General features: G+C 50.7%; 1 protein-coding gene across 1 annotated transcript in view; it reads left to right on the top strand.

Moving 5' to 3' along the window:
• Window positions 1-4,292: 4,292 nt before the first annotated feature.
• cdh13 (cadherin 13, H-cadherin (heart)) overlaps window positions 4,293-17,890 on the top strand; it is a gene marked incomplete at both ends in the record, with an annotated part of 100,025 nt that continues 86,427 nt past the window's right edge. Inside the window, one exon of the mRNA XM_080539168.1 lies at window positions 4,293-4,485. Within this exon, the coding sequence (XP_080395294.1) occupies window positions 4,293-4,485 (193 nt within the window). The remainder of the gene's footprint in view (window positions 4,486-17,890) is intronic.

Genomic DNA, 17,890 nt, shown 5'->3' with positions numbered 1-17,890 from the left:
TGGAGAGGAGAGGAGGTCGAACAGTCTAACTTTCTTCAGACAGAATCCCGAGATTGAGTCAAGTTGAGTCCCACAGGTTGTCACGATTCCATCAGGACAGTAGGGGGCAGCACTGACCACCCCGGGAACGTTTGACACAACAGGTGCAGCCTAATATTTCATGATGAACTCATAGGTCATCACTGGTGTGTTTTGTGTCTCCCAGTGTGCAGGCTTGACACCTGTTATAGACTTGGCTGTCCTGATCCTGGTCCTGTCATAGGAGTATACTCTTCTTCTTCTTCTTCTTCTTCTTCTTACTTCTAGGATCTTGTTATTTATCTATATTAAGGATCTCCCCTCCTCTCCTCTCATCTCCCTCCTCTCCCCTCCTCTCCTCCTCTCACACTGATTAAACCTAAGCGGTGACAGATGTCCCTGGGTGTTGGTTCATATCAGGTGTCTTTGTTCAAGCCATCGACCCATCGTGTTCATCTCCCAGCCTGGAGAAACCAGAGGAACATGAGCGTGTTCAGTACGTGATGCTGAGACAGGAGAGACCAGAGGAACATGAGCGTGTTCATCGACAGAGACCCGTCTCCCATCTGCGCCTTCCCGTTCTGCTCTGTCCCCAATTAGTTTCAATTACAGTACGCTATCTGGCAGCAGCTCTCTGTGTTTGAACAGTGTCAGTGTGTACGTCTACGTGCCTGTGTGTGTGTGTGTGTGTGTGTGTGTGTGTGGCCACCGCCCGCCCCGCTGTGCTCCGTCTCTGTCAGAATGTTCCGGCGTGTTCCACTTTAGAGATGACGAGAGCAGAGCTCAGCTGCAAGGGGGGGGGGGGTAATACACACACACACACAAACACACACACACACACACACACATGCACTGTCTCCCAGCAAAGGCCCTGTACAGGCCCTCCTAACAGGGTGGATCTGTAGACCAAAGGGTCTGACCCTGTTGGCACAATAGATAGATACCTAGGCTAGAGGCAGATAGATTCACCCTGCTGTTCACTGTCTATGTAAATGGTAAATGGACTGCACTTATATAGCGCCTTTATCCAAAGCGCTTTACAACGGCCTCTCTTTCACCCATTCACACACACGTTCACACACCAATGGCGGCAAGCTACCATGCAAGGCGCCGGCTCGCTCACTGGGAACAATTTGGGGTTCAGTGTCTTGCCCAAGGACACTTCAACATGTGGCCAGCCGGAGCTTGAACCGCCGATCTACCGACCTTGCGATCATTAGATGGCGGCTCTACCTCCTGCGCCACAGCCGCCCCCAAAGTCTCTCCTTGCTTCCTCTTATCGCCGTGCTTCACAAGTAACCCACCATGAGATACGGCAAATAAGGCCTTATGGTTGACGACAGCTCTGCCTAACCGCTGTGAATCTAAACATAATGGAGTTCCAAAGTTCCAGTCAGCCTCAGCCTTACGCTTTAAGTTTCCTCTCAGCTGCCAGCCTGTTTCCTCAGAGTCTAAACCAGCCTGTTTCCTCAGAGTCTAAACCAGCCTGTTTCCTCAGAGTCTAAACCAGCCTGTTTCCTCTGTCTAAACCAGCCTGTTTCCTCAGTCTAAACCAGCCTGTGTCCTCAGAGTCTAAACCAGCCTGTTTCCTCAGAGTCTAAACCAGCCTGCTTCCTCAGAGTCTAAACCAGCCTGTTTCCTCAGAGTCTAAACCAGCCTGTTTCCTCAGAGTCTAAACCAGCCTGCTTCCTCAGAGTCTAAACCAGCCTGTTTCCTCAGAGTCTAAACCAGCCTGTTTCCTCAGAGTCTAAACCAGCCTGTTTCCTCAGAGTCTAAACCAGCCTGTTTCCTCAGAGTCTAAACCAGCCTGTTTCCTCAGAGTCTAAACCAGCCTGTTTCCTCAGAGTCTAAACCAGCCTGTTTCCTCAGAGTCTAAACCAGCCTGTTTCCTCAGTCTAAACCAGCCTGTTTCCTCAGTCTAAACCAGCCTGTTTCCTCAGTCTAAACCAGCCTGTTTCCTCAGAGTCTAAACCAGCCTGTTTCCTCAGTCTAAACCAGCCTGTTTCCTCAGAGTCTAAACCAGCCCTGGTCGAGGGCCTCGGTTTCACTTCCCCAACACAAGGGAAGTCGGCTCCAGACATAATCCAGCTCTGAGGCTGAGGTATTATTGAGTGAGAAACCCTCTAAGTCTACAGCCTGGCTGGGATCACTCTAATCATTGGCCAGGAGAGATCATCTATGATCAGCCTTTTGGGTCTCAGATACGTGTGTCCCGTACACCCCACGACTCCAGGTATTAGGTCCCGGCGGAGTGACCGTTGACTGAACTGTTGCATCTCCAGTTATACTGTTTCTGGGGGGAGAGAGAGTAATCCATACAATATCTCGCTCTCTCATGAACCCATATCAGCCAATTCTTCTTCTTATTATTATTATTAATTATTATTATTATTATTATTAATCGTAAGAATCTCGCCTCCCCTCCCCTCCCCTCTCCTCTCCCCACCTCTCCTCTCTTCTCCGCTCTCCTCTCCTCTCTTCTCCCCTCCCCTCCCCTCCTCTCCTCTCCTCTCCTCTCTTCTCCCCTCCCTACCTCTCCTCTCCTCTCCCCTCCTCTCCCCTCCTAGATGGCTGCCAAGATGGCTGCCTCAACAGCCAGCATGGCTAATGGCTAAAAGCTAATCGGGGAGTTTCCCTTCTCTGTTCTGTGTGTCCCTCTGACGGTGGCAGAGTGACCTCTGGTGACCTCTGGTGAGGGTGGCTGTTGCTCTGGCCGCTCCACCTCATCTTCTGGGGCTAGCAGGACAGTGATCTCTAGGGAGCAGGGTCGTCTCTTCTGGGGGTAGCAGGACAGTGATCTCTGGGGAGCACGGTCGTCTCTTCTGGGGGTAGCAGGACAGTGATCTCTTGGGAGCAGGGTCGTCTCTTCTGGGGGTAGCAGGAGAGTGTTCATCCAGGTCATGACTGTGGATCATTGGTTCCCCTGCTGGTGATCCATCTGGCAGATCTGATCTGACTCGGTGTCTCTGAGTGTTACTGACCCCTCGCCCTCAGTCTCAGGATCAGACAGGCTCATGGTTTCAACATCCGTCTCTGGTTCATAAACCAAACCACTATGTCTCGTCCCCGGTGGACAGCTCCATGTGGGGGGGGGGGGGGTTGGGTGGTCTGAGGTCTGAGAAACTGGCTTTGGGGCTCAGGTGTCTCTGGCCTAATGACCTCTAACGGTTCGTCATCACATGGAAGGAGGTCCATGTCAGCGACATTCTCGACAGCACATGCACACACACACACACACACACACACACACACACACACACACACCCACACACTGTCTCTCTCTGATATTCAGAGGCCCGTGGGCTCAGCTGTGGAGCTGCCATGGGCTGCGGGGGCCAGCTGGGTTGTGGGGAGGAAGTGTCTGATGGAGTATTGATCTGCCCTGTTACGCACAAGGACATCACACCGTTTACATGAACCCAGAGAGCCACCTCCCCCTCTCCCCTCCCTCCCTCCCTCCTCCCTCCCTCTGTCCTCCCTCTGTCCTCCCTCCCTCCTCCCTCCCTCTGTCCTCCCTCCCTCCTCCCCTCCCTCCTCCCTCCCTCTGTCCTCCCTCCCTCCTCCCTCCCCTCCTCCCTCCCTCTGTCCTCCCCTCCCTCCTCTCCTCCCTCCCTCCTCCCTCCCCTCCTCCCTCTGTCCTCCCTCCCTCCTCCCCTCCCTCCTCCCTCCCTCCTCCCCTCTCTCCTCCCTCCCTCCCTCCCTCCCTCCCTCTGTCCTCCCTCCCTCCCTCTGTCCTCCCTCCTCCCTTCCCTCCTCCCTCCCTCCCTCCCTCCCTCTGTCCTCCCTCCCTCCCTCTGTCCTCCCTCCTCCCCTCCCTCCTCCCTCCCTCTGTCCTCCCTCCCTCCTCCCTCCCTCCCTCTGTCCTCCCTCCCTCCTCCCTCCCTCTGTCCTCCCTCCTCCCTCCCTTTGTCCTCCCTCTTCCCCTCCCTCCTCCCTCCTCCCTCCCTCTGTCCTCCCCTCCCTCCTCCCTCCCTCTGTCCTCCCTCCCTCTGTCCTCCCTCCCTCCCCCTCCCTCCTCCCTCCCTCCTCCCTCGAGCAGGATTACATGGTGTCCTGTAGTGGCTTTAGCTCAGTGGGCTACAGTGGTCTAGAGCAGGATTACATGGTGTCCTGTAGTGGCTTTAGCTCGGTGGGCTACAGTGGTCTAGAGCAGGATCACATGCTGTCCTGTAGTGGCTTTAGCTCGGTGGGCTACAGTGGTCTAGAGCAGGATTACATAGTGTCCTGTAGTGGCTTTAGCTTCGGTGGGCTACAGTGGTCTAGAGGGGGATTACATGGTGTCCTGTAGTGGCTTTAGCTCGGTGGGCTACAGTGGTCTAGAGCAGGATTACATGGTGTCCTGTAGTGGCTTTAGCTCGGTGGGCTACAGTGGTCTAGAGCAGGATTACATGGTGTCCTGTAGTGGCTTTAGCTCGGTGGGCTACAGTGGTCTAGAGCAGGATTACATGGTGTCCTGTAGCGGAGGCGGTTGGTGAACGATGCTCTTCAGGCTCCAGGTCACACCCAGCTGAGTCGTACTGTGACGGTTCAAGTCCTGCAACCTGTCAATCATCCAGTCTCAAGACGGTACAGGAGAGAGGCAGCAGTGTTTCCTGTGAAGGGCCGTTCCCTCAAGGAGCTCTCTGCGCTCATCACTCATTCCTCTCCTTCACCTCACATCACTCATCCCTCTCCTCCACCTGACATCACTCTTTCTTCTCCTTCAACGAGTCCTTCACATGCTTCACGTGACTGTGCTTTTCAAGACCCTGGCCATGGAAACGCACACTCACCCACACACACACACACTCACCAACCCACACACACACACTCACCCACCCACAGACACACACATTCAACACGCACACACACACACACACACACACACACTCAATGCACACACACACATTCAACACACACACATTCAACACACACACATTCAACACACACACACAACGTTGAATAGTCTGTTCAAGGTGATCACTTGTCTTTTCTGTTCTTTTCCACAGTGTCTGTGCTTGAGCACGTCTTCCTGTAGAGAGAACAGGCGTGTGTAGAGAGAACAGGCGTGTGTAGAGAGAACAGGCGTGTGTAGAGAGAACAGGCGTGTGTAGAGAGAACAGGCGTGTGTAGAGAGAACAGGCGTGTGTAGAGAGAACAGGCGTGTGTAGAGAGAACATGCGTGTGTAGAGAGAACAGGCGTGTGTAGAGAGAACAGGCGTGTGTAGAGAGAACAGGCGTGTGTAGAGAGAACATGCGTGTGTAGAGAGAACAGGCGTGTGTAGAGAGAACAGGCGTGTGTAGAGAGAACAGGCGTGTGTAGAGAGAACAGGCGTGTGTAGAGAGAACAGGCGTGTGTAGAGAGAACATGCGTGTGTAGAGAGAACAGGCGTGTGTAGAGAGAACAGGCGTGTGTAGAGAGAACAGGCGTGTGTAGAGAGAACAGGCGTGTGTAGAGAGAACAGGCGTGTGTAGAGAGAACAGGCGTGTGTAGAGAGAACAGGCGTGTGTAGAGAGAACAGGCGTGTAGAGAGAACAGGCGTGTGTAGAGAGAACAGGCGTGTGTAGAGAGAACAGGCGTGTGTAGAGAGAACAGGCGTGTGTAGAGAGAACAGGCGTGTGTAGAGAGAACAGGCGTGTGTAGAGAGAACAGGCGTGTGTAGAGAGAACAGGCGTGTGTAGAGAGAACAGGCGTGTTTGAGGCTGTTGGGTCTTCAGACAATAGAGCAGCCTGCAGAGCCAGAGTCTCTGGTTAAGTGCTTTTAGATGGTTTAGTGGAGTGAAACCCAGGCGCTGTCGTCGTTATTTAAATACGTCTCAGCGTGTCTCTTTATTCAGCACCTTCCTCTCTGTGACAGCCTGAGAGACGGCTTTAAAAACAACATCAAAGCAGCAGGATCAGACGCTTGACGAAAATGGAACGCTGTCAGAAAATCATATTAATTATCTTTTTTTGGTGATTTTTTGAATCACCAAAAATAAATTGAATAAATTGTCTTTTCTTACTTCATTTGTCAAGGAAGTGCACCGGTTTAATTGTCCCCCGGGGGAAACACAGGCGGGGCATTTAAGTTCCCGACACAAGTCAAAAAGCATCTTAATGGCCTGTACTTTCAGCTGAAGCAACAGCTGGCAAACGAATGGCAGTTCTGAATCATTCTGCGCTCAGGTGACATTACCACACAGCTGGGAGTCTCACCTGCACTCAGGTGACATTACCACACAGCTGGGAGTCTCACCTGCACTCAGGTGACATTACCACACAGCTGGGAGTCTCACCTGCACTCAGGTGACATTACCACACAGCTGGGAGTCTCACCTGCACTCAGGTGACATTACCACACAGCTGGGAGTCTCACCTGCACTCAGGTGACATTACCACACAGCTGGGAGTCTCACCTGCACTCAGGTGACATTACCACACAGCTGGGAGTCTCACCTGCACTCAGGTGACATTACCACACAGCTGGGAGTCTCACCTGCACTCAGGTGACATTACTACACAGCTGGGAGTCTCACCTGCACTCAGGTGACAGTACCACACAGCTGGGAGTCTCACCTGCACTCAGGTGACATTACCACACAGCTGGGAGTCTCACCTGCACTCAGGTGGGAGGAGGAGTGGCAGAAGAAGAAAGTTCTAGACAACGAGCAGGTCAAAGGTCATAACTGCAGCTGAATAATTCTGCCTCTGAAAACAGCGCTGGCATCTCAGCTCCGCCGCCAACGCCAACACTGATTACCAGACCTGCCATCTGTGACAGCAGCTGGGGAAACCTGGAACAAGTTGCCACCGACCAATCAAAATGTTTGAATAATGACATTTATTCAGACAAATGTAAACGTTGTTGAAAATCAATGACACACTCGCTAGTCAAGCCAAATCATTGCAACGCACTGGACTCTGTGAGTAATCCCCACTACTCTACTCTAACTAGGTAGTAGTGGGGATTACTCACTACTCTACACTAACTAGGTAGTAGTGGGAATTACTCACCGAGTCCATCGCATTGCAATGTTTTGGCTTGTGTCATTGATTTTCAACAACGCTGATGTTTTATTTACATTTTTCAGAATAAAAGTCTGAACATGTTGATTGATTGGCAACTTGTTCCCGGTTTCACCAGCTGCTGTCACATTTTGTGCACATTTTAACTTCCATCCATCATGGACAGATAAAACCATCTGATCCTATCCACATCTCTGTGATCCATTGGCCATGTCTGGCTCTAGTATTTCAATGAGTGTAAGTGCTTCATCGATCAGACATCACAAGCCAGACTCCCAGCCCTCCTGCAGACCAGCAGACCACCCCTGGTCCAACCTCAGACAGTCAACATTCTGGTCCAACCTCAGACAGTCAACATTCTGATCCAAACTCAGACAGTCAACATTCTGGTCCAACCTCAGACAGTCAACATTCTGATCCAAACTCAGACAGTCAACATTCTGATCCAACCTCAGACAGTCAACATTCTGATCCAACCTCAGACAGTCAACATTCTGATCCAAACTCAGACAGTCAACATTCTGATCCAAACTCAGACAGTCAACATTCTGGTCCAACCTCAGACAGTCAACATTCTGATCTCCAACCTCAGACAGTCAACATTCTGGTCCAACCTCAGACAGTCAACATTCTGGTCCAACCTCAGACAGTCAACATTCTGGTCCAACCTCAGACAGTCAACATTCTGATCCAACCTCAGACAGTCAACATTCGCACTCAAGCCGTCAAACACCAGCTGAGGTTTCAGATGACAGAGTGGAGCTCACTGTCTCTGAGAGAGAACTTTGTGCAGTTACATTTACATTTACATTTTTGGCATTTAGCAGACGCCTTATTCCAAAGCGACTTACAATCAATACATTTGAATACTAAGCATGTGAATCAGCAATCCACCATTCGTTGCAGGAAGAGTAATCTAGCTCGGGCCCGGGGCCACTTATAGAAGGAAAAACCTTCTCCCTATCGCCTGCTACTAAAACCTTTTATTTATTTATTTATTTTACTGGAGAAACAGTACAAGGGGGGCAATAGAAGTTCTTAGGGACACAGTAGAGGGGAAAGCGGGTGTCTTTAGGAGACGTAGTGGTGAGGGTCAGAAGATGTCTCAGGAGGAGCAGTTAAGATGTAACCTGAAGAGATGGGTCTTCAGTCTACGACGGAAGATGGGTAGTGACTCTGCCGTTCTGACAGCCGTGGGGAGCTCATTCCACCAGCGGGGAGCCAGTGTTGTGAAGAGACGTGATCGGGCAGCCCGACTGCTGTGTAGAGGAGGTGGGGCCAGTCGGCCAGCCGAGGTGGAGGAGCGGAGTGAGCGGGCAGGGGTTTGGGGGGTTACCATTTCCTTCAGGTAGGCAGGGGCTGTCCCTTTAGCTGCCTGGTATGCAAGCACCAGGGTCTTGAATCTGATGCGAGCTGCTATCGGGAGCCAGTGCAGGGTGCGAAGAAGAGGGGTGACATGCGAATATATGGGGAGGTTGAATACCAGCCGGGCAGCAGCTTTCTGGATGAGCTGCAGAGGTCTAATCGCTGAAGCGGGGAGCCCAGCCTGGAGTACATTGCAGTAATCCAGGCGGGAGATGACCAGTGCCTGGGTCAAGAGTTGCGCTGCCTCTCTGGTAAGGAATGGTCGTATCCTTCTGATGTTGTAGAGGAAGAATCTGCAGGAGCGAGCCGTTGCTGCAATGTTCTCCGCACAGGATAGTCGGTTATCCAGGATCACTCCAAGGTTCTTGGCTCTCAGGGAGGGGGTTACAGTAGAGTTCTCCACTGTGATGGAGAAGTCTTGGAGAGGGCAGGCTTTCCCGGGAATGAAGAGGAGCTCGGTCTTGTTAAGATTGAGCTTGAGATGGTGGTCAGCCATCCAAGTTGAAATGTCAGCGAGACATGCTGAGATACGGGTTGCCACGTGTACATCAGACGGGGGGAAGGACAGGAAGAGTGGAGTGTCGTCTGCGTAGCTGTGGTAGGAGAGCCCATGTGAAGAGATTACCGAGCCAAGAGACTTGGTGTAGAGGGAGAAAAGTAGGGGCCCTAGGACAGAACCCTGGGGTACTCCAGTGGAGAGGGTTCGTGGAGAAGATAGCGATTCTCTCCAGGTCACCTGGTAGGAGCGGCCCGCCAGGTAGGAAGAAAACCAGGAGTGTGCGGTGCCAGAGATGCCCAGGTCTGAGAGGATGGAGAGAAGGATCTGGTGATTGACTGTGTCGAAGGCAGCAGACAGGTCAAGGAGAATGAGAACAGAGGAGAGGGAGGAAGCTTGGGCAGAGTGGAGGGCTTCCGTGGCAGCAAGGAGCGCAGTCTCAGTGGAATGCCCAGCCTTGAAGCCGGATTGGTGGGGGTCTAAGTGATCCATCTTCCGGAAATAGTCAGTCAGTTGTTTAGATGCCGCGCGTTCAAGGGTTTTGGAAGGGAAGGAGAGAAGGGATACAGGTCTGTAATTGTGGACAGATGATGGGTCAAGGGTAGGTTTCTTGAGGAGAGGCTTGACTCTGGCTATTTTGAAGGCCGCTGGGACAGATCCTGTGGATAGGGAGGAGTTGATTAGGGTGGTAAGGTAAGGAAGGATGTCGGCGGAAATGGATTGGAGAAGGGGGGAGGGGATGAGATCAAGAGGGCATGTGGTTGCCCGCTTTGATGTGATAAGTGTGAGAATCTCATCGGGGGAGAGGGGGGAAAAAGATGACAATCCAGAGACCGAGTGTCGAGGAGAGAGTTTGGAAGGGGTGTTAGCATTGTTAGTGGGAGGAGGGAGAGGTGGGGGGGAAAAGGTGCTGCTGATGTCGTCCACCTTTTTTTCAAAGTAGGTGACAAAGTCATCGGCGGATAGGGAGGAAGGAGGAGGGGGAGGAGGTGGATTAAGGAGTGAAGAGAAAGTGGAGAACAGTTTTCTAGGATTAGAGGCAGAAGAATGTATTTTGGAATGATAGTAGGATGCTTTAGCAGCTGATGCAGAGGAGGCGTAGTTGGCAAGGAGAGAGTGATAGAGGTTAAGGTCATCAGAAAGGCCAGTTTTTCTCCATTTCCTCTCAGCTGCTCTGAGCTCTAGTCTACAAGCATGTAGCGTTTCAGAGAGCCAGGGAGCTCGAGGAGAGGATCGAGCTGGCTTCAAGGTTAGTGGACAGAGGGTGTCGAAGGATGAGGTGAGAGCGGACAGGAGGGTTGAGGATGCCGCATCAGTGGATAGAAGGGAGAAGGATTCGACAGAGGGTAGGGAGGATAGGACAGAAGAAGAGAGGGTGATGGGGGACAGGGTACGTAGGTTACGACGAGAGGGTCTTAAGTGGTTAGAGGCTGAGAGGGAAGAGGAAGTTTTGAGGGGAAGGGAGAAGGATATAAAGTGGTGATCAGAAACTGGAAGAGGGGTAACGGTAAGGTTGGAAGTGTGGGAAGATCTGGTGAAGACAAGGTCGAGCTGATTGCCTGCCTTATGAGTCGGAGGAGAGGGGGACAGGGTAAGGCCGAAGGAGAGGAGAAGGTCAAGTACTCCAGATGAGAGAAGCTTCTCAGATTGGAAATTGAAGTCACCTAGTAGTACGAGCGGAGTGCCATCATCAGGGAAAGAGCTGAGAAGGCCATCCATCTCACCTAGGAAGTCACCGAGTTGGCCTGGGGGGCGATAGATGACAACATTGTGGAGTTTGACCGGGGAGGAGACAAAAGCAGCATGAAATTCAAAGGAGGATATAGACAAGTGTGCCAGGGGAAGGACAGTATGTGACCACTTGGGCGAGATGAGGAGTCCTGTGCCTCCCCCTTTGACCAGAGGGTCTAGGGCAGGGGTCGGCAATAGGCGGCCCGTGGGCCATTGCTGGCCCGGCACCAATAATATTTGGCCCAGCAGATTATTTTGAGAATCCACTTTTTTTTTCTTTTTTTTTTACAATATCGGACCGACAGTCCCACACCGCGCCTATAATGTCCGAATAGAGAATCTACCTCCACCTGAATAATGCTTATTGTACTTTTATTCATGTTGAGAGTGAATGACACAGGGACAGACAATCAGGCAGCGGGGTGCACCGAAGCGCACTGACCCTGAACCCCTCAGAGTGAATCATAAGTAGGTGGACAAGGCGTGGTGCTGAAATAGCCAACATGCGGTGTGTGGTTTGAAAAAAATAACATCAGCTCATTAAATCATTCAAACGTAATGTTTACGTATGTTACTGCAACACACATATGATCAGTAACAAAGCAAATTCTGTTTAATTTTCTGAAAAACATTGACAACAAAATCGGCGCAAAAGTGGTGGTAGGCCTATGCTCCTGAAACGACAGAGCAAACGTGCTATTAGGGATAATAAGTACAATGAGCCATAAGCCATTCATTCAAAATATACAAAATACAATTAGGTTATTAAATACAATAACGACAGGCTTGGTACTCACTTAATGTGAAAAGTGGCATCTCCCATCGGTCACTATTTGCTTGATATCTGGTGATATTGACGTCACTTTAATCCGCAGGCAGTTTATTTTTATTTTTATGCATCAATCGATTCCTCTCGTGCGTCTTTATCACATTTGTTGAGGAAAAGGACGACTCGCATGTATAGAAAGGGAACATTGTGAGCACGGAAAATGTGAGTCTCACAACGGCTTTGCGTTGATGAAACCAGGTAGGATGAACGTATAGTTCGCTGTCCATTCCTCTTTAAATGCCCTGTTTTCACCGTCAACTTTCCTCTTTAGACCTTTGGAGAGTGACATGATGTTTTCTCTTGCTAGCTAGCAGGTTAAATGTTTAGCTAACTTCACCCGACACGCAAACAACCAATCCAATAATAAATAATGTGACCTTGTGTGGGAGGAGGGGGGAATAATTCAGAATAAAACTATGTTAAATAATTATTAGAATAAGTTAGGCTGCGATACATCGTGAGTCCACACATTTATTATTCAAAACTATGGAAAAGGGTGAAACTACGTTTCAACGTTGTTGAGAATCACAACACAAACTCGCTAGTCAAGCCAAAATACTGCAGCGAAATGGATTGGACTGCTACCTAGTTAACTAGAACACTACTTTACATTGTTAGCAGGCTCACAAAACAAGCTGTGTTAGTTGACTAGCGATGTGTACATTTTTCGAAAGAAAAGTCAAAGCATTAGAACGTGTCACATTTTTTAACAATCAATTACTTAAATTAGCCTTTGATTATGTTCGGGCCCGCCATCTAGCGGCTCAATTTTTTGGGGGAATTTATTAATTTAACTAATTGCCGACCCCTGGTCTAGGGGAATGAGAAAAGGAGTAGGCGGCAGAGAGGGCTGCCGGTGTAGCTGTGTTTTCTGGTGTGATCCAGGTTTCAGTGAGAGCAAGGAAATTGAGGGCCATAAGAGATGCATAAGCTGAGATAGCGTCAGCTTTCCGGACCGCCGACTGGCAATTCCAGAGACCCCCTGCGGCGATAAAGTCATGGTCAGTAGAAAGAGGTGGGTAGATGAGATTGGAAGGGTTGCGAGATGGGATGTAGCATCTAGGTGTCCTCCTGAGTGTCAGAAGAACAGGGATAGGGAGAAAGCACATTGTGATAAAAGTCTGTAGAGGGGAAGAGGGCTAAAGAACCAACAGAACTAGGAGTAGCTAAGCGCACTCAGTAGACCGGAGTGACTAGAGAAGACAGCAACACTACAAACAACTGGAAGAGAAGGTACTTAGTACCCTGGCTTCCTCTCAGGCCTTCCTCGATGGACTCCCACAGATAGACTCCCTTGTCTTGTTGTCACGAGTCTTGACTCCCACAGATAGACTCCTACAGATAGACTCAGTTCATCTGTGTGTGTGTGTGTGTGTGTGTGTTTGTATTTGTGTGTGTGTGTCTGTGGGTGTGTGTGTGTGTGTGTGTCTGTGGGTGTGTGTGTGTGTGTGTGTGTGTGTGTGTGTGCGTGCGTGCGTGCGTGCGTGCGTGCGTGCGTGCGTGCGTGCATGCGTGTGTCCACTGTTGTTACCCCAATCACCATGACGATTACTCCAAACAATAGTGAATTACCTTCTAACCAGTGACCCTCCGAACACATCAAGCATGTCATTATTTAATACAATGCTCCAATTTCAACAATCATGATTTGTAATGATTTATGTGTGTGTGTGTGTGTGTGTGTGTGTGGGGGGGGGGTGAGAGAGAGAGAGAGAGAGAGAGAGAGAGAGAGAGAGTGTGTTTGTGTGTGTGAGGGCTTGGGGAGCGGTGTAATTAGTTTTATAGTTCTCTTTCTCTGTCTCTATGAGAGCCCAGATAAGCCAGACAGGAAGTGTTACTGTGTGTGTGAGTGAAGCTTTATCACCCCGGCCATCTCTCCTTATCTTAATGAGGTTTCTGTCCTTGGTGTGTGCGTGCGTACGCGCAACAGTGTGAGAGTGGAGTGAGTGGGTGTGAGTGTGAGTGTAAGTGTGCGTGTTCGTGTGTGTGAGTTTGAGTGTTAGTGTGCCTGTGTGCGAATGTGGGTGTGTGTGTGCCTGTGTGTGAATGTGGGTGTGTGTGGGTGTGCCTGTGTGCGAATGTGTGTGTGTGTGTGTGTGTGTGTGTGCGTGTGTGTGTGTGTGTGCGTGCGTGTCGGCGTGTGTGTGTGCCTGTGTGTGTGTGTCCTTTTAAGTGTGTGTGAGTGGTCGTGACCTGTGGATGTCGTGACGAGACCTGTGGATGTAGTCATGGTGACATGGCCTGTGGATGTCATCATCCTCTCTACACACGTCTTCCTTGGACGACCAGCCTGTTAGTGAGCTAACCAGTGCTTTGTTTCTCTTTTAAACGGGTGGGGCTGTAAGGGTCTCTAGGCACAGAGGGAGGTCGACACAGAGGAACAGCTGTAAATATGTTTTTATTTCGATACAGCACGGCTCAGCAACGTCACTGACGTTCTGAGCTGGTCTTTGAAAATAATAAAGAATAAAGAATAAGTCCAGCGTGCGGCCGTCACTTCCGTCACGCCCGCTGCGTCCCCTTTCGTGACTCGGTCCGCTGTGCGCTTCTCCGCGACACACCCCCTCTCGGGTCCTGTTCGCTCCTCGCACAGCGCTCTCTCTCTCTGCCGCTGCTTCCCCTTTCGGGACTTTGTTCAGCCGCCTGGCTCTCGGCACCACTCCCCCTTTCGGGATCTCGCTGGTCCTCGCCACAGCTCTCTCTCTCTCTCTCTCGGTTTGACAGGTTCTCCCTGTGTGGTTCGCTCTCGCGATCGGTTTTCACCGCCTCCTTCACTCTCCCGAGGGAACAAACACACACAGGTTAAATAGACCATTAGGATAACGAGTCTGATCACTGACACCTGTCCGTAATCAGCTCATCATCCCCCCTCCAATGACAGTCTGGCTCCCTCTGCAGGCCAGAACGCGCCATGCTCCCCACAGGGGCATTCATATTTTTCATTTTTAGTGGATAGAGAGAGTGAAGGTAGACAGGAAAGTAAGGAGGAGAGGGCATATCAGCAGGGCAGGGGCTGGATTCAAACCCATGCCGACATGGGCGCATATGTGTGCGGTGCTGACCACGGTGCTAGACCACGGGACCACCCCAGGCCACGCTCTCTTCCTCTTTTAACGATGTTCCAAACTGTTGATTTTGGTAAGCCTCAGGTTTTTGGCTTTTATTTAGTGAGATCGTTTTTTCGTTTTTTTCTTTCAGATCGTTCTGCTTCATAATTGCTCCGTTGACCTTCAGTCAGATTCTTTTGTTCTCAGCGTGTTAAACCACCCTGGCCTACTTTGTATCTGTGCGCTGTGGTCTTGCCTCTCGTTGCATCAGTAGTAGTAATGCTAATGAAGTTCAGGAGAGCAGTCAGACTGTTGTTCTACATGTCAGATAACACGCTGCTGTGTTTCAGGGTTAGATTCTGGCTGGCCTTGATGGTGGATTTCTTTTGAGAGGTGCGTGTGTGTGTGTGTGTGTGATTCTGTGTGTATGTGTGTGATTCTGTTTCTTGCGTGTTCGGAGTCTTAATTGTGTCGTCGGTGATCAAACCAGCCCTTTGTGAGATGATAGCACCCGTTTAACATGTTAGCGGCTTCCTAATTGGCTTGTTCTCATCTGACAGAGAGACAGAAGAGACAGAGTTTCACGTTCAGAACAGAACAGGAAGTCAGACAGGAACAGAACAGGAAGTCAGACAGGAACAAACTGCCCAGAGATCAGAGAGGAGCTGAGCAGCTCCTGGTGTTGGGCTGAAGGACCGGTTCTGAGGAACGCATTCTATTTCCTGACAGACGTTCTCAGGTGATCAAGAACCAGAACGTGTCGTGCTGCTAACGCTGCTCGCTCTGTTTCACACAGACGTGGGCTTCCATGGCGCCTGTAGCCGTGGAGATCTGATAATTAACACCGTCGCTCCGGTGTGTTCCGTCTCCTCCTGTCTCTAGTAGCACACCCTGCGGAGAGAGAGAAGAGAACCGTTAGATCTTGTTAACGTACGTAACTAGGGATCAGCGTACACCTCGGGAGGAGAGGGGAGGAGAGGAGAGGAGAGGAGAGGAGAGGAGAGGGGAGGAGAGGAGAGGAGAGGAGAGGAGAGGGGAGGGGAGGGGAGGGGGGTGGAGGAGAGGGCAAGTTGTGGAACAGTGGGAGGCTGGTGGAGGTAGAAATCAGAGGCTCATTGTTATGCAGGGTGTATGCGCAAGTGTATGTTTGTGTGTGTATGGATATGTGTGTGTGCGAGTGTGTGTGTGTGTGTGTGTGTGTGTGTGAGTGTGTGTGTGTGTGTGTGTGTGCTCTGAATATAAAGGCAGCTATTAGGCCTATCTAGAGAGAACATCCATTGATTACAGACAAAACAACCTCCCACTCTGATCTGATTCAATTCATTACAGTTCTCTGCAGTAGCAGCCAGTCTCTAACCAACACACACTCTCTCTACCCAACACACACACTCTCTAACCAACACACACTCTCTAACCAACACACACTCTCTAACCAACACACACTCTCTAACCAACACACACTCTCTACCCAACACACACTCTCTAACCAACACACACTCTCTAACCAACACACACTCTCTCTAACCAACACACACTCTCTAACCAACACACACTCTCTCTAACCAACACACACTCTCTAACCAACACACACTCTCTAACCAACACACACTCTCTCTAACCAACACACACTCTCTAACTAACACACTCTCTCTAACCAACACACTCTCTCTACCCAACACACACACTCTCTAACCAACACACACTCTGCTCACAGGGTTCCTGTACATAGAGAACATCCTGTCTGCTGAGGGGAGCTGAGGGGATCTCTGGGCGCTGATAGAAGCAGTGTGAAGGGGAGCTGAGGGGATCTCTGGGCGCTGATAGAAGCAGTGTTAAGGGGAGCTGAGGGGATCTCTGGGCGCTGATAGAAGCAGTGTGAAGGGGAGCTGAGGGGATATCTGGGCGCTGATAGAAGCAGTGTGAAGGGGAGCTGAGGGGATCTTTGGGCGCTGATAGAAGCAGTGTGAAGGGGAGCTGAGGGGATCTCTGGGCGCTGATAGAAGCAGTGTCTGTGTCTCTAAGGGAGGTTGTTGCTTTGGTGAATAACGTCTAGCTGAGCTCTTTGAGCCTGGATACGGTTCCTCAGTATGAAAGCAGCTCCGGAGGCGTAGGTTCATGTCCTGAGTGTCTCAGTCGCGTGTTCAGAGTAGCCTCTCCTCCCCTGGCTAGCCTCCCTAGGCTCTCCTCCCCAGGCTAGCCTCCCTAGCCTCTCCTCTCCTCTCCTCCCCTGGCTAGCCTCCCTAGCCTCTCCTCTCCTCCCCTGGCTAGCCTCCCTAGCCTCTCCTCTCCTCTCCTCCCCTGGCTAGCCTCCCTAGCCTCTCCTCTCCTCCCCTGCCTAGCCTCCCTAGCCTCTCCTCTCCTCCCCTGGCTAGCCTCCCTAGCCTCTCCTCTCCTCCCCTGGCTAGCCTCCCTAGCCTCTCCTCTCCTCCCCAGGCTAGCCTCCCTAGCCTCTCCTCTCCTCCCCACCCTAGCCCCCCTGGCTAGCCTCCCTAGCCTCTCCTCCTGGCCAGCCTCTCTGTAGGTCTCTGTAGGTCTGGTAATGTGGAGCCACGGGGGGTAATGAGGACTCCATGCTGGAACAGATGTGCAGGCACAGCCAGGGGCATACACACACACACACACACACACACACACACACACACAGACACACACACACACACACACACACACACACACACACACACATTTAATATCTTTATTTGCGTTCACATTTTACAATAAAATTCTTGAACACAAACAGTATTAGTTGCACCAGCATAGGACACTCGATAATCCAAGCTTTACAATCTGTCTATGGGTACAGGTAGCAGCGTCTCCTCCGTATGTGGCGGCTGCCAATTATTGCAGATATTGAGCAGAATTTTGCCACGGCCTTTGCTTTAGGCTTGGGAATTCCTGCCATCTGCAACCCCCTGACGACTAGTCTGTGGACATTACCAAGGCTTCCAAATATAAACACTAATAATTTACATTTGTACCCAAGCTGTACAATGGCATCTTTGAGTGGATGGTACTTCACAACTTTGGTAAGAAAGGCCTCTTCTAGGCTGTAGTCAAACGCGCAACCCACTTCCAAAATGATGACCTCTCTACTGTCCTCATCGACAACAACATCTGGTGTATTGGCTGCAACATTTGAAAAATAGTCATATTCATTATTGCACAGGTTGAACAACTAGCAAGTCAACAATTCTATCATGCCTAGCGATGTACATGCCTTTATATACAAAGCAGCCATTCAGAATATGTGACAGGGACTCAGTGATTGAATTCTGATCATGGTGCAGACAGTGGGGAGAGAATGTGTTAGGGTACCACAGAGAGAGATTGAGTCTAGTTGGGAGGACCTGTAATCTAGCTTTAACTGTAAAAGTGACTATATCCTCATCTACTGCATGGTTCTTAAATATTGAGTG

This window comes from Nansenia antarctica, assembly GCF_963989245.1.
Source record: "Nansenia antarctica genome assembly, chromosome: 9".
Classification (NCBI taxonomy): domain Eukaryota; kingdom Metazoa; phylum Chordata; class Actinopteri; order Argentiniformes; family Microstomatidae; genus Nansenia; species Nansenia antarctica.
This window is presented reverse-complemented; position numbering and strand designations above follow the sequence as displayed.